Genomic DNA, 18,194 nt, shown 5'->3' with positions numbered 1-18,194 from the left:
AAGCCAATACCAAGAGCAATAGCAATAGCAATAGCAAGACCAAGACCAAGACCAAGTACAAGTTTTCATTTAGTTTTAGTATGTTTCTTAAAACATTTACTAGTAATGCTAATTTTGTATGCACATATGCAGCTGGGTCTCTTGTGCACAGATGCGGGTATACGGCGGCAAATGTGAAGCACATGCAACCTTATACACATGACCAAACAAATCTTGGCCAAACTCAAATGCACGCACTGCAGTGTAAAACAAGACACAATCAGACCGGAAATCGATCTTAACTCACGTACAAGGAGCCTGTCTGTCCGTTCCTCTATCCATACATCCACCAGCCAAACCATTTGTCTGTACGACGTTTACGGAAAGATTGTGTACTCAAGAAGTTGTAAAAGAAAATAAAAAGTAAAACGGATAAAAAAATAAATTTTCTTATAAATTTTTATTTTTTATCTTTTTTTTGTTTTATTTTTATGTTAAATAAATATACGAGACGGGTATTTCTTTTTCTTAACGTTAATGGCTAATATCCATTTTTTCTTCTTCCTTTACACTTATTTTTCTTCATTTTCAAATGGAATCAAATGATTCCAATAAGAAAATTTATTGCAGAAACAGGTTCTGCGATTACAGACAGTCAATGTACCGAGTGATGATGTTAAGGATTACCTAATAGGTATCGAAAAGAGCAAAGTGAAAATGTGTGTGGATGTGGAAAAATTGAGTTACATCTGGTGCGCTTTTATTGCGCTCCATAACACTTCTGATAACTGAAACTAGAAGTTGCAGAGTAGAGCAGCAATATTTTATTCAAGTTTTTTTTAACATTTTGATAAAAAGAACAAATTTGTTGAAAGTATGGTGCCATTATATATTTGTGTGAGTTATAGAGTAAGTTATTAGATTCTTTAAAGAGATTCCGGAAAATAAATTAAAATGTGGGAAAATAATGTTTATCTATATAAATTGTAAAATTCATTTATCTAAGGTTATTTTGGAAAATGGACATATAATCACATAAGCTGACTCATTAGTTTGTAAGACAAGGATGTTTTTTGCTCCCAGACAAAAAATAAATAACTATTGTAGAAGACGATAGTAGTAGTATTATTCACGATCACGAGAAAAATATGTTTTAAGTTTCATTAGAATCTGTTATAGCTACCTGATATGCATTTTATTATTATTATTAATACATTTATTAGAAATATGTTTTAATTTACATTAAAATCTGTTATAGCTACCTGATATGTATTTTTTTTTTCTTTACTCTGAGCTAACCAGGAACCGTAATAGTTATCAATAAAAAAAAATTAAAATGAATTAATAACTCTTATCATTCGCATTTTAAAATAAAACTCAAAAAATAATTAAATTCGCTTCATATTATATTTTTTAAAAATAATTATTATTATGTGCCTTTTACTTTTCACGAAATAATCCGCAAAAACTCGTGCCCTCTGCTTTTTATTTTAAACGCACAAATAAATTTTATTTTTGCCTTAAAATAAAGCAACGATTTGGCAGAAAGTTTTAAAAGAAAATAACTAAGTCTCTAAATTAAAGTACTTAATGGAAATCGCGTCAATATAGTCTTACAGGCCTTTGACTTTAACAGGATGGTGCCTTATGCCATATTTCTAGTTTAAAGGCAACATAATGTCGGGAAACAGAACAATTGTCTATTTATTAAGATCATGTGATTTTAAAAGCTGTTGCACTAAATTTCTGTAAGGTTACTTCGAACCCTAAGTATATGCGGAAAAGCCAACACCCTTTGGTAGCTTGTCATTATTCGAAAAGTGTTAGTCTTAAACAGTTCCAAAATGACAATATCTCTAAAATAATTTCGTTTTAAATTATATATTAATTTGATTTTTAAATTCTTAATATAAATTATTGTTTTTAAAGGGAGATATTTATCGAACCGTAGTGAAATTGCAACAACAAAATTTTTTTTTCATTAGATGAATTCAATTAATTGAAAATAATAAAAAAAAATCTTGTTGCAATTTCATTACTATTTAATTATAAGTTCATTAGAAAAACAGACCCTTTTTATTTTTTATATATTTTTTATATCACCTTTAAAAAAATGTGATTTTGTTGTATTGCCAAGTTAAAAAAAGAAAAGAAATGAATTTAGAAATAATTTTTATATATCTTAAAGATATATAAATCAGTGTAAAAGTAAGAAGATATTAGTTCTTAGAAAATAAATATTATAGATTACAGAGTAGTGAACTACAACAACAAAAACTAATTTTTACATTACTTTAATAAATTGAATTTTTGGTTGACCATACAGCTGTTTCGAGTATTGTCAAATACCCATTATCAGTGGTCTTGGAAATAATTCCTGTATTTAATTATTTTAAATGATTTTTTGAGACTGCAAGTATTAGGAATCGACGAATTCGTGTTATACCAAATTTAACGCTTAGAGTCAGCGCACCTTAATCAACTGACCCATAGATGTACTAGACTTTTAGGTTCGCACATTTTTCTGGAGTTTTGTTAATTTGTTGTGAAAATTTTATTAACAAATTCGGTTATAGTTTAATTATTTTTTTATTTCAATTTATTTATTTATTTGAAATGAAAAGATGTAGTTAGTCGTTAAAAGTTAAAAATCGTATGAAAAGAGACGTGAACTGTAGCATATGAGGATTCTTAACATATTGTCAGGTTGTGTCATATATAATGATTATGAAGATTTTTTGATAAATTTTGTTCTTTTTTAGAGTGACTAATATTATGCAAAGGTGACCATTTGAGAAGTTCTTGCTTTTGTAGGAAGTTTTTAGTTCTCAGTATAAAAGACCTATGGTCTCAGTTCTCCGCTACAAAAGATGCCTAAAACGCTATTGTTTTCTGTTCTCTTTTATCTTATTCTATCTTCGCAAAGCACTTACAGTTCTGACAATTTTGAATTTTATTTTATTTTACGGTAACAGAAAGCATCAAAGAATTTAGAAGTTGTTCTAATATATTAATTACTTATTGTTTAAACTTGACATAAAGTAGATTTATGTACCCATTGTAATTAAATCTTTGTATTTCATTTCAGATTCTTTTTTTAAATTATAAATGTAGTAAATTTACATGTTGAAGTATTTTTTTTTGTTTAACAAAAGAACAAATACAATTCTTTTGCCATATAAATAATTACACGTGTTGCACTAGATGCTTACGTCAGGGGAAATGTTAAAATAATTACTTTTTAAAAGATGTTTTAACTAACAAACAGGAAAACGTTGTAGTAAAAATGAACAAAGGAAAAAAAATACAAAAAACAAAAAAAAAAAAAGAATAAAAAAAATTAAATGAAACAGAATTAAGTTAATTTTTTTATTTTTAATTCATTTCCATATTTATTTAGTTAGTAGTTTCCTTTGAACGTATAGTAGTTTTTAGTAATACTTCTTCCGTTTGACGACATAAACGTGCATGAAGCATGCCAAAAGCATCTTTTCAAGCTACCTCACCAGTGCCACCACACTCATTCACTCACATTAGCAACTAAATCCAGATGTTGTCGGTCTGTTTGTATGACGGACTGCCTAACCCTTAGCACGATTATTTCATCTATATGCGATTCCATGAAATAGCAACAATTTTTTTCTTTTTTTTTTTGTAGACAACAATTTTATACACAAACTGCAAAAAGCACAGAAGGAAGAATACAAAAGATATATTGTACGAGTATAAGAGTATGTATATAGGTACAATATAAAGTAAACATATTTGGGGAACATGTACGTATCGCAACCGTACATGTACGTATCGCAACCGTACATGTACGTATCTAGACAGACGGACAGACATTAGCAGTAAATCTCATCCGCTTTTGCGCTTCAAAATAATCTATATTTCCGTTCCTTGAATATAAGTTTTTAATTTCTTTTTTACTTTTAATATTATAAGTATGTAAATATATAATTTTTATTTAACTTGCTGGTTGTATGCATTTTCCCCTGCCTTTGCTCTTGAGTAATCGTCTCATTAATTCGCACGTCATATAAAAGAAAGAAAAAGATTTGCATATCAATACAAGTCTGCTACGCAGAAGAGTACAAAATGCTTGGAAATGTGCAGAATTTTTGTAAATTTTTTATTATCAAGAAGTGGTTCAGATGTTTGTCTTCTCGACTAAAATTCAAGAAAATATTTACAAGGACTACTAATTCATTTTTATTTCAGTCATAAAAATGCATAAAAGAAAATTTATTTTCATATTGAAGGTTATTCGATATTAAAAATATTAGACACTGTCACAGGCAGAAATAGATACACTTGCAATGAGAGCAGTAGGCATTTTAAAATAAATATCATAATAAACGAAAGTATTTAATGAGGTTTTTTGTTCATTATTGTGATTTATTTGTCCATATGGGTAGCAATTTATTTGCAATAAAAGCTTATATAATGTATTATATTATTTTAATAAGTAAGACTATTAGAAATATTTAATAATTATATTATTATACAGACTATTAATAACTATATATCTGTTCTCAGGATAACTTCGCTTTTTGTTTGTATTTATTTAACAACTTATAATCCACGATGGCATTTATGAATACTATAATTTTTATATGAGAATTTTATGATTCGCTGAAATTTTTACTGCTCTCATACAAAATTGAAGTACTAATATTATATGACTTGTTTGAAGCTACGATTATTTTGATGTTCGAAACGGTTCGAGTATAATCGCACATTATTTTGATTTTCAAGTGCACTCGAATCATTCAGATATATTTTAACATATATTATTTGAGAATTCGCTGTCATACGTATTTATATAAAACAATATGAAAGTGAAAAGAAACACTTCTAACAGTATCAAGTTGCTCGAATTCAGCAAGTAGTGCTAACATCATCTCAACCACCACGAACGTTATCGAATAGACAAAATGTTCGAACTCGAATATATCCGAGTTCCTCAAATACTTTTAAGTGCAAATGCTAATGGTATATGCAATGTCTCGCCATATTCTACTATTTAAATAAAATGCAACTGAAATGATATTACTACCTATATATGAAAATAAAACTTTGCTAACCTTTCCAAAGGATGGATGTTGGTAACTTTTTATGAGAAAACTTTAAAGTAAATCAATAAATCATTTAAATCAAGAATTATTTAATATAGCAAGTAAAGAGATTCATTAGAAAAACCATTAAATTTAAAAATAAGTATTATATGATGTGATACGATAATATTAGTAGAATAGCACTGTCCTATTGGATAAACCGTCCCGTCCTCCTTTTTGCAAACTATATCTCTATAATGCCGTTTTAACTCCATTTAGCTACATATCCATCGTTTAAGATGGTTTTTATAGTGTTTACTTTATCTATACTATATGTATATAGTATGACAATTTCTCTAAAATAAAATAAATTTCTTATCATTATTTAGAACAATTCAATCCATTTTAGCTTGATACTCTACTTAAACAAAGATAACTTAGCTAACGACGCGATTTGTTCCAGACAGTTTTTACTATATACTATGTTATATGAAATGCGTCTATAGTTTTTAGTTTTTTTAATTAGAATTATTGCTCATACTAATTTAACAATACTTTATCGTTTTTGTCTTTGAAAATCATGAAATTTTGAAGGTTTATGTTGACGACCAAAAAAACTTGATTCTACTTTTAGTTAAGGAGTCATATTCTGTTAGAGTACAATAAGTTAATAATATAACTCATAAACTTACTCATGTTTTTAAAGATGAAAGTAACATGAATATAAAAAAACCTCAAAAAATTCCCATGTAAATCTAAAGTAAAAAAAAAAAATAACAATGAACTCTATTGTGTTTCCAAGTGCCACTATAAACCTACCCTGAATATTAAGGTCAGAGAAGGCAGTAAGTAAAGGCGCAATATTTCAAAAGCACACAATTTGAACTTTTGGGTCAAGCTCAATAATACAAAGAGTAGAATGAATGTGTACCGTTCTCTGTATATTTCTTAAATGTTTTAATATTTAATACTAAACATTCGCACTTCTCTGCGGAATACTTGTAGATCAAAGCATCAATAATGAGTAACGATGATCATTATGAACAAAATCATGAGTGGTGTCGTAATTAATGTTCAGTTATTCACATGAAATCTAATGAACTTTCAGTCAATATGCGTTGCATTGTATTTCTCTTTCTTTATTGCAATTATAGTTTTTTTTTAACTTTTCCTTTTTCATTGTTAGTCACTCAGTTTTTTCGTTTTCATTTTATCAGAAAATTTCTACGCCTGAGCTAATTACAAAAGCATTATAACTTGGAATTTTATATAATTGTCATTTACAGTTTACGAGTTAAGAGAAAGAAAAAATGTGATCGGTTAAATGAACAGTTAAGTGATCGCTACAACAACTAAATGCTAGAAAAAGGGGAATTTTTGGGAAATCCAAAAAGTACAAATTTAATGAATCATTAATTGGGTACTCAGAGTCTTAATTAAGATATTCAAATATTTAGTTGTGAATCATAAATTTAAGTTCAGTTTCCTTTCTTACTCTTCTTTCAGTGGAAAAGAGGATTTTAACTTTTTCCATAGTGTTCTATTCGAGTTTGAAGTATAAGATATCTTTACATTTATAGCGGTTGTTGAATTTAAAAGAAATATGGTTGGAATATTAGTTATTCTTTCCAAGTTGCAAGTTCAAAATTTCTTGAACAAATAACAGACACCACTCCAGTCAAGGTTTGGATCTTAACTTAAAGAGTAATTAGCAATCAATTAGGTTAATATTATTCGATATAATAATATACAGAAAAATTATGGGTTTACAGAGCGTTCACCAGAGAATAGCTGGTGCGGATGTAGCAATGAAGGGATGCCAAGATTAGTTTTTTAAAGGCATGTAAGCAAATTTTTTTAGTTTGACATTATAAAATTTTACCGTTATATTACAAAACGATAATATTTTTCTTAATGGTACAAAAAATGTTAAAAATCAGTATTTAAGACTATCTTGAATCTATTTTACTGTTATAGTATAGCATTTTGAAGTTCTTTTTACTTCTTGAGTAGTCAAATATCTAAAGGTGTATCGGGAGAACAAGAAGTTAAATTTTTGGTCTTTTTTAAACTACATCAAAACTGATCTAATACATTTTGAGTACTTGCGAGTTTACTTTTTTAAATACTTCTGTGTTTTGAAAAGGCTTATATAAATAAAATAAATAGAGGGGATCCTATATAAAGATGACAAAGAGGACTATATAAAAATCTAAACTAATTTGCTGATGATTTTTGATGTAACATATTTTTTTATTTTTATTTCTTATATAGTCAAATATACAAAGAAGCATCGGAAGTACAGAAAGTAAGGTTTTAAGTCTCATTATAATGAGACTTATAATGAGCTATATCTAAATGAATGATATAAATGCTTATTATTATTTTTTAATTGCTTATGAGGTAGAATATCCAAAGATGCATCGGGAGTATAAGCAGTAGGGTTGTGAGTCACATTTTAGTTATATCAAAATTGATCTTATAAAAATTTTAACTATAACAATATCCTCAAACTTCTGCTGCTGGTTTTAATAGGCTTTTAGTAGTAGTTTAAAAATAGGTAGTGTACATACATATAGTGTAAGATCTGTTAAATCCACAAATTCATAAGTAAGCAATTAGTTTTTTTTTCTCATATACAGTTCGTTCTTTTAAGGACCGTTTTCTAAACCGGAAAGAATCGCAGGTACTAGCCGGTGTATGGTTACTATGCAATCATTCGTATTAAGAATATTTTAAGACAAATAATAATGCATTGTATTATAAAGTATAAACCGTTTATAATTCTTTTCTTCCTATTATATACGTACATATATATAATAATTTTATATACTGTAAATTATGTTTCAGTTTATAATTTTAAGATATTTAAGTTAAAATAATTACAAATATTGCATTGTTTTAACTATTCTATTCGATAGAATTTTAAAAATTTTGTTTTTGATTTGCTTGATTGCATATGATTTATTCCCGGGAAACAAATTACAAAGTATGTATCGCATAATTTCAGAAATAAGTTGTAACCACCAAGCGTTCGAGATCGGGTACAATACATTTGTTACATATTATCGGATTCCAAGAATTCAAGGCAATTCTCTGCGCACTTTTACGCTTGATGTTGTAATGTTTGTTGTTGAAAAACATGTTCAAATAAAGAAATAAAAGCTTCAACAAGATTGTTAAGCGAAGTGGACAATAATTTTTCATTTTTCCCACTTTTCTGTACAAAGACCTATGGTCTTGAAGTTCTACGTGTATGTGCTGCTCCATGCATTACTACCTTCTAACTCTTCTAATTAATTGCCTTTTTTAGTTGAATTATTTATTGTTTGTTGTTCATATAGTACAAAAAACGAAAACAAAAACAAGAATTTTAGTTAGTCATTTTGTAGTTGTAATTCACGTAATTTTTCTTAATTTCCTTTATATTAATTCTTTTTATTGTTTTATTATTAAGATAGATACATTATGGTTGTTATTCAAGTTTCCATGTAAAAAATGTTGTGCGTTGATAAGAGTGCGTCAGCACAATAAACCTTTTGTCTCTTCTTCTTAGAAAAAATCTGGTTAAAGGTTCAACATTTACGCATTTCAGGAACTAAAAATATTAGTTACGCGCACTGACAACATCAGATATGACGAGTACATGCACATGCAACCGACTTACCTAACCAACGACAAACGGCAGACGACGAGTAATGGGAAGTGCAGGCCTGTGTGGTCTCTTAAGATCACTAAAATGTGTTATTCAAGTGCGTCAATGAGTCACAATTGAATGTTAAACAATAATAAATATTTATGAACTTGTCCCAGTATAAAATAAACAATGGTATGAGATATTGCGATATATTGCATTTTGTGACAAAAATTACTAATTTGTAAAAAAAAATTATATATTCTCTGTTGAAAATTTAGAACAAGAGTTACATTAAGATATATTAGTGGCGCCGTTGAGAATAATTTAGTTCTATAATATTTTATTTTTTAAAATTAAAGTATTTTATACAATTTAGTTCAATAGAGAGAAATTTATTTCAAAAAACAAAAAAAAAAAAACTTTCAATTTTAAGTTCAATACGCAGAACATCGGAAACTAAAATAAAAGTTTACAATTATTTTTCATTCAAAATCTCGGCCGCCTATTGGCCAGCCAGATACCTCGCTCTGAACACTAGTTTTTAATAAAATTCTAACATAAACTTAGTTATTTGAAGTGAAGGGAGGAACGAAACCTCTGCAATTAGCCAAGAAAACCATTTTAAATCCACAAATCCTGGAAATAATGGATAGAAAAGAAAAGGTTAAACTATAACCAGCCATAAGCATTTATAAAGGAGAGAGTCTGGCTAATGCTATTACTGGAGATATCGCTGAGTGTGTTAAAGAAGGGGGGCCCCTAAAAACCGAAGCCTAGTTCTGGTTAGGCCTGGACATAGAACACAACAGGTGTTCTGGTGTCCTTTTTTTGAGTATTGGCAGACATGTGCTGCAGAAAATACTACAGTGTTGGCAGAGCCTAGTTCCAAGTCAACCTTTGGTTCAATGCCCTGTAAAGATAGATATTAACCCAGATACCTCTGATTTGCTTCTGCGAACAGTATGATTTGAACATGGTAATTGCATCTTATAGAAGATTATTCCTCTAATGAAAGCCAACAAATAAATGCAAGCATATATTTACAATGATAACATTAAATAATAAAGCCGATTTTCTTTATTATGAGTTTCTGTATATTTTTAAAATACATACTATACAGTTCGAAGTAAAATATAGTGAATTCAATAGAATTTTTTAAATTGTATAATGAAAACTTCCACGTTGTGCTTACTGGTTTCAAGGATTTTGTAAGAGAGAACTAGTGAAAAACAAGAAGAAAAATATTATTACCATTTAAATTGTGTGAATTGAAAAAAAAAATATAATAATAATAATATTATATTTTACAACATTTAAATAAAAATAATATAACCATTTAAATTGTGTAAATATTAAAAAAAAATTTAAAACATAATATGTTTTTTATTAAACTATTCGGACATAAAAAGATTTAGTTAATTGCTTGATTATCTCATATCTTAAAAAATGTATTAAGTAGGAATACAATAATAAATTTTGTTTGTAAAAATGAGTATACATTTAAAAAAATACCTTTGAGCAAAAGAAAATAAACAATATTCAATCATGGGCAAGCAACAACGAAGATGAAAAGATTTTCTAAGAAATATAATTATTTTGCGAGCTAATAAAAACTTATTTTTATATTTTAAAAATATAAGAATCCAAATATTTTTTCTCAAAATAAAAATAAATTAGAAGAAAAATAAAAAATTAAAACGAAATTGGTTTAATTACATATAATGTTCATTAAAACTTTTACTTGCAAAATTTCCACAACTTAACCACAATTAAATACATTAACTTTATATATAAAAAAAAACAATATTAAATTTTAAGAAAAAAAAAACACTTAAAAATGGTTTTTTTTTTTGGCAAAGAATACATGCGATTTTGTAAGCGTTAAGCAAAATTTTCCTTAGTCTTTGCGTGTCAAATGTTCATTCGAAAGGAAAATTTATTCAATTAAGAGTAATTTTTTTTTGTTCATATTTTGTTGGTATGAAATTTTGCTTTTGTATTTTGCAAAAATAAAACTAAAACAAAAACTAACGAGCTTATAAATTGAGAGCATCTTAATTAAGTACAAGACTAGAGCAGAGCAGAGCAAAGCAGTGTGCGGTGTGTAAAAAAGAAAAAAATTATTACATGAAACCATATTCATGACTTGTAGGCCGGCATTCATTCGCACATGAAATATAAAACTTTTGATAACAAATAAAAAAAAAATATTAAAAATAAATTAAAAAAATTAGTAAAGTTAAAAAACAAAAAAAAAATTATTAAAGAAAAGTAGGATGAAAAAAAAAAAATAAAAAGCGGGATTAATAAAAAAAATTAAATTATTAAAGAAAAAAAATTATTAAAAAAATTTTAAATAAAAAAAAATAATTAAAAAACTGTATTGTATTGAAATACATTGGGTTATTGAAAAAAAATACGGTTATTAAAGATGAAAACTTATTTTAAAAATGTTAATTTATTAAAAAAATAGTACAATTATTGAAAAATTGTTAGAATTAATAAAAAAAAAAATAAAATTATTAAAAAATTGTTAAAATTAATATAAAAAAAAAATAAAATTATTGAAAAAAAAATTAAGATTTAAATAAAAAATAATTGAACGTAAGTAAAATTCATAAATAAATGTGCAAGTATTGAAGTAAAAATTAAAATTTTCAAAATAATCAAAATTATTACGGCAAAATTTTTATAAAAAAAATTAAAGATTATTAAACAGTAAACAATTAGCATTATCAAAAAAAAACAAAAAATTTTAAAAAAGAAAATCAAAATTTTAAAAAAGAAAATCAAAATTATTAAAAAGAATATTAAAATTATTAAAAAGAATATTAAAATTATTAAAAAAAAGTAAGATTATTGAAAAAAAATAGGAATACAAAAGTAACATAATTAAAAATAGTAGGATTATTGGAAAAAACTAAGATAATTAAAATATATCAAAATTATTATTTAAAAAAGGAGAATTGTTAAAATAAAATAACATTATTAAAAAAAGTAAGATTAAAAAATATACGAGTAATGATCAAACGTAAGATTATTACAAAAAATTCGAATTATTAAAAAATCAAAAATTAATAAAAATAAACTAAAATTATTAATTAAAAAAAATTGAAATTATGAAAGAGAATCAAAATTAATAAAAATATGATTTAAAAAAAATATAAGATTAGTAAAAAAAATAAGATTATTAAAAATAAATGATTATTGAAAAAAGTAGATTTTACGAAAAAATGGAAAATAAAATATTTTAAAACAAATAAAATTATTACAGAAAAAGATTTTTATAGAATTTTTATAGATTTATAGAAAAAGATTTTTAAAAAAATTAAGATTAATAAAACAAAATAGTATTAACGAAAAAAAAAGTAATATTATAAAAAAATTAAATGCTATATTAGGATTATTAAAAATGAGAAAATATTCAAAGAAAATTCAAATTATAAAAAGAAGTAATATTATTAAAAAAAAGTAAACTAAAGTAAAATTTATTACAAAAAGAAGTAAAATTATTTTAAAAAAAATAAAATTATTAAAAAAAAAAAGAAAAATTCTTAAAAAACGTAAAATTATTAAAACATTAGGATTTAAAAAAAAATGTGAACTCATAAAAAAGTAAGATAATTCAAAAAAAGTAAAGTTATAAAAAAAAAAGAATTATTAAAATAAAATAAAATATTTAAAAAAAATGAAGATTATTAAAAAAAGTAGGTTTATTCAAAAAAATAAAAAAGAAAATTATTTAAAATAAAGTTAAAAGAAAAAAATTGTTTACGAAAGTCTTAGGAAGACGAGACAAACAATAAACACGGCAAATACTCAACGAAGAAGTCAAGCGTGCAAAATGCCAAAGTAGAAGCTTAAAAAAAAGCAAAAGTCGACTTAAAATTTTTTTCTTCTTTCCTTTCTGTTATTGCTGTTGTCGTTGTTTGCTTATTTTGTGTGGAAAGGAAAATCATGCGATGGGAAACGGAAATCAAAGTCATCAGCAAAAAACAAAAAAAAAATGAAAAGAAAAAAAAATGTATGTATAAAAATTAAATTGTTACCTTTGCATAAAATTATGGACACAACTGCAAAAGTGGGATTTGCCTGCATATGAGAAAAATTCATAACAAAGTCTTAAGCAACCAGAAAATAAAAAAAAAAAATATTGCAAATGTGCTCAGTGCTTTGCATTTCATATTCAATTTACATACGAACAAAGCTTGTTTGTTGTTTGTTTGAGAAATATTTAACAAATGAAGGCAAAGTGTGTTTTAACATGAGATAAAGTGAAATAAAATAATTTATCAGGGTTCAGGCGAATGAATATGTGCCTTGGGAAGGGGAACGAACACACAAACCAGCAGGTGTGATATTCAGCTTTATCTTTTGGGCAAATGAGGCCAATACAACGCAACGCAACACAACAACCCTTTTGGTGAGGTCTCTCCTATATAAAGGAAATATATACAGTTATGCTACAATAAATATAGTAATTCTGTACGTAACTGTATATATAAATATATACATACTATATATAATCGACTATACATATCATATGTTGTATATTGCGGTTATGTGTAAGTATATCTGATGTTTTTTTATTGAGGAAATAAAACCTCAAAATTTTGACTGTTGGAGTTTTGGTGTTTTCATGTGAAATTTTGGATAAGAGAAAAATTTTTCATTTTCAACCTTAAACTTAATTAAAATTAATAAAATAAGTATTTAACAATAAATATATAATATATTATGCTGTAAATGCCAAAGAGGGACACAATAGGTCTTAGTGCACTACCCCTTTTCAAATAATAATAATAATAGATGCTAAAAAGGGGTTTTCAGAAAAAGAAAAAAAAGCCTTGTTAGTTGGTAAAGAGGAAGTAAAGTTTCATTAATCCTATTCAATCCAAAATATAATTGATTAAATGTCAGATTTTCTGCGGGAGAATTAGCAACAAGTGGATTTCTAAATAATCACTAACATGTATAATAAGGAAATGCATCAAGAAATAAATATGAATACAGGTATTTATATATTAATTTCATGTATAACTATACTGTTTGCACTAAGCATTCTGATTTTGTATACTATTTATACACAATTTAAAAGATAGTGCCTAAAAGCTGCATATAAGTGCAACATTTTGTTTATGTTGATTTTATTCTGATTTATCACTAAAATGACATTTATTTGAATTTTAAGTGATGCCGCTTTAGTACCTCAAACCGAATATCTACCTAATAGTTACTCAATTTTTCAGAACATATTGTACCATAACTAGTAGTATTAAAAAACGTTATGCGAGTAGTCGGAAAACATAGCATCAACGGTAGAAGTGGTTCAGATAGTAAAGAATGAAATTGAATGAAATTCGAGGCACAGTGGAAGTATAAAGATAAGATTTCACCGGTGTTCAGAATAAAAACTAGCCTCAAATGGATGAATGTTGTACGAACATGAAAATTGCCCTCCTTTGGAGTGAAAAATTTCGCAATTTAGTAATTTTTAAATAGTAAAATGATTGATTTTACTTAAAAAAGTGGAATAGAAGAGTCATACGAAAATTACGAAATTCAAATAGTTACAAGAAGTCATGTACAATCGTTTATAATGGTCCCAACGACTATGATCTATGAATGCTTTCCGTTAATATTTTTTGAACATTGGAAATGTCTACAACGAAATAAATTTTAAAATATAATTTGAAGCTTTGACAAAATAAATATTTCATTTAGACAGATATGGGTCATTTCGCAAAGTAAGATTAGCACTAAAAAAATACCAGAGGGTTAATGTGCTCAAGAAAGTCTGTCTACGTGAATCGATAAACATTTTGCAGTTTTACATTCTCGTATCGTAAGGCTTGTTTGTCGATGGACTTAAAGCTATAGTTTACGTGTCATTTAACAGTTTTTCAAGGTAAGTAGTAAAAAGAATTACACCTTTGATGGACGCAAGAAAGCTCTTTTGCGAAAATGGATAAAAACTATGCAGGATTACATTTCCTTAGCATGACATTTCATTGACTAAATTATCATTTGTCTTCACTAAATATAATATAATATATTTAATTAAAAAAAACTATTGAGTTTAAAATATTAAACAGTTGTTTCTATTTTAATGACGGGTTTAAGTTAGATATGATATGTACCTATGTGGAAGGTTAGGTTAGAGAGGCGACCTTGTACACCAAAGCCCATTTGCGTTGTTATATGCAGCGTAGAAGGAATCTAGGGGCAGTTACTACTTAAATCAAATCTGATCCAATTAAAACAGAACCTAGACGGAAGTACAATATGTATCATCTGAAGATAAGTAGACCTGTTGATAATGTTTAACTGAACCGTTGTATATTTAACATATATAGATCAGAGAATTCATCACTTCTCTATAATAAATAGTACAAACAGCAAGAAAGTAATCTATACTTCAGATTTGAACTAATCCTGGGTTCTTGGAAAATTATTTATTTAATGTAATTATATGTTTGTATTTAGTTCTTAAGAAAACTAAGATGACACAATTTATTTTTAATTTTTTAGCATTTAATATTTTTGACTTATTACTTACAATACTTTTACTTTTTTTGCTGCACATATTATTATTAATAATTTCGATATTAATAGAGCGATATAATAAACTAACCAAATTTTATAAATTTTCAAATATATTTGTAGCTCAAGGTTTTGAGTTCTAAAAACCTCAAAAAAAAAAAAAAATTAAAAATAAACTTAATTACAAATAATAAAATTATATTCCCGCTCTGTAATCAATCAATTTTTATCTAAAACAAAATTTTTTTTAAATAATTTACAAAATAGAAATTAAAATATTTGCTCAAATTCATCACATTTTTTAATAAAAAAATATATATAAAGGTTTTTTAAATTCTTTAATATCAATTTTCTACACAAACCAAAATCATTCATAAATTTAGTGTCAATTTAACCCCAATTTTAGAAAATAGAAACACAAAAATAAAAGTCACTTTTAATATGCAAACCAAAATACTTTTAATCAAACTCAAAAAAAAAACAAAACGCACTACTTCACACCAAAAAAAAAAGAAAGATATATATTTATATAAATAAACCTAAACGACAAAAAAAGTAAACTTTTGGTGTTTTATTTCCCGAATTCCATTCATGAAATTATACACCAATTTACATATATAAACGCACAACCACACATTTCTAACCAAAAATTCATTCATAAAGGGAAGCGTAAAGGGAAATTTTAAAATTGATATATTGCAGCTGTATTGGAATTTTGCTGTCGTTTCAATATCAAAATGTTTCAACAACATTAAAACCAACCAAATACAAAGCAAAACAAATAATGTACATGGGCAAATGCAAACATGTATTAAGTAAGCGTCCAACAATTTTCACTAATTATTTTAACACATTAAATTTCAATTTTGTTAATTATTTACTCTTATCAAATTTATAGTACAGTTAAAATTCAATTAACACAATTTGTTTTAATTTTATTAAAAATTTGTGCATTTTTATAAAATAAAACAAGCAAATTAAATCTACACAAGTGCAAGGGAAAACGTGCTATATGTCAACAAACAAGGGAGACTAGTGCAACTATATTTGTATTTATCGCCGCAATTTTTGTGCAACACAAAATTATTAACAATAATTTAAAGATTACTTCACAACTTAAATTATATTTATTATTTAAATTTCTTTTAAGTAAATATTAAAATATAGTTTTCTTAATGTAGATTTTAGTTAAATAACTTCAATTTTTAAAAACAAGCAACGAGTGTGTTCCATTTTCAATTGCCGCGGAACGCGCATTCTAAACGCTTCAACGCAATCACATTCCAACACAGTTTTTATGAACTTTTTATTACACAAATATATTAAAATTCATTGCAAATTATTGCATTAATATTAATTACGCGTTTTTAAATATATTTTATTACATTTTACACGTTTTTACATACCAATTTTCACTTTTAATTGCTCTTCTATTCGTACTTCGCGTGTATTATCGGCCATGTTGGTTCCATAACTAAAGCTAACACTGTCCGTAGGAGTTGTAGGGCTATCTCTTTCCTCGTAAATAAAACGTTTCTTTTTCAGGTGCATTTTCAGTTTGTTACTTCTTAGTTTTGTTTTAGTTTAAACTTCTTACTAAAGTGTTGCCAATTTATAAAAATTCTGTTGCACTAAATTATATTCACATATATATTTCATTTTTTTCATGAATTAAAGTTTAATTTAAATGCTTCATACAACATAATAAAATATTTTTTAAATAATATTGTTTATTAAAATTATACATATGCCGACAGAAGTTTTTAGCGCAAGTAATTTTCACGGTTTTTTTAGTTTTATTTTTCCGCTTTCTCCGCTATGAATAATACGTGCATATATTTAATTGTTGATATTATTTAAACATTTTGTTTTTTGGTTTAAGTCAACAAAATTATTTTATTATATATATTTTTATATCGATATTATTTAAAAATGTAAGGACATTAATTTTGAAACAAAATGATACTGAAATTATTGGGAAATTATCCTTTTAATGAAATTTTGTTTTTGTAAATGCCATACACACAAAATCCATGGGAATTTTTTACTTCACGTTTTTCATTCAAGTTTTATTTATAGACACTCGAGCAGGTGTGCGGGGTTAGACAAGTACAAGCGGAAATTACTATTCATTCATAAATTTTTGGGTTTTTACAATCAAGTTTTTTTTACTACGTATATTGTTTACATCGGATAAATGAATTAGAATATTTTTCAGAGATTTTTATATTAATTTTAACAATTATTATGTAGTTACTTATTTATTATTCTTTAATATAAAATATATATTTATTTTCAAAAAATTACACTAACACAAAACCATACGAACTTAACACATCGACGGCTAAATAGAAACTGAATTTAGTAATTTTCATTTGCTCTTTATCGCCGAAGCAAAGCAGCAAAGCATGTCTGCGAAAACGAATAGAAAAGAAGGACGTGAAAAATATTCAGAATATCAATGGAAACAGACAGAGAATGGAATAGAAAATTGGAATTTACTTTCCGAACACACTCTGACGTTCCAGTGCTGTTGAATTTTATTTAAAATAAACGCGCCAATTTTTTGTGGCTTGGCATATATAAAAACATTAAAGTATTAGATTTATTTTTAATAAATATTGAGTAGGCTTAATTATTGTTTTAAATAGTTTGAACTTAATAAGATATATTATATTATATATAATATATATATTGTTTCCTTTTGGTTGATTATGAAGCATACTAATCTTGAAAAAAAATTATGGGAGAAACGAGTAAAGACTAATACTTACATTATATAAGACAATGCATTTAAAAAATAAAATTAAATAAAATATAAAGTTTTGTATAAATTATTATATTCATAAATACATATGAACAAATAGTATTAAAATGCAATGGACCAAAGGGACCTGTTACCTACTAACAAATTCAAATCAGTAATTGAAAATTATTTATACAAACATATAAATATATATTTTATCATTAGTCATTAA

The 18,194-nt window shown here is 25.9% G+C and overlaps 1 protein-coding gene across 1 annotated transcript in view; it reads right to left on the bottom strand.

Annotated features, from left to right (window-relative positions):
* Positions 1 to 16,852, bottom strand: part of LOC119668105 (GTPase-activating protein-like) — a 38,187-nt gene extending 21,335 nt beyond the window's left edge. The window contains exon 1 of the mRNA XM_038077501.1: positions 16,623 to 16,852. Within this exon, the coding sequence (XP_037933429.1) occupies positions 16,623 to 16,767 (145 nt within the window). The 5' untranslated portion in view covers positions 16,768 to 16,852. The remainder of the gene's footprint in view (positions 1 to 16,622) is intronic.
* Between the last annotated feature and the right edge of the window lie 1,342 nt (positions 16,853 to 18,194).

The sequence above is a fragment of the Teleopsis dalmanni genome, chromosome 1, assembly GCF_002237135.1.
Source record: "Teleopsis dalmanni isolate 2A chromosome 1, ASM223713v2, whole genome shotgun sequence".
Lineage (NCBI taxonomy): Eukaryota > Metazoa > Arthropoda > Insecta > Diptera > Diopsidae > Teleopsis > Teleopsis dalmanni.
Note: the sequence above shows the minus strand (reverse complement) of the source record. Positions and strands in the feature narration are given on the sequence as shown.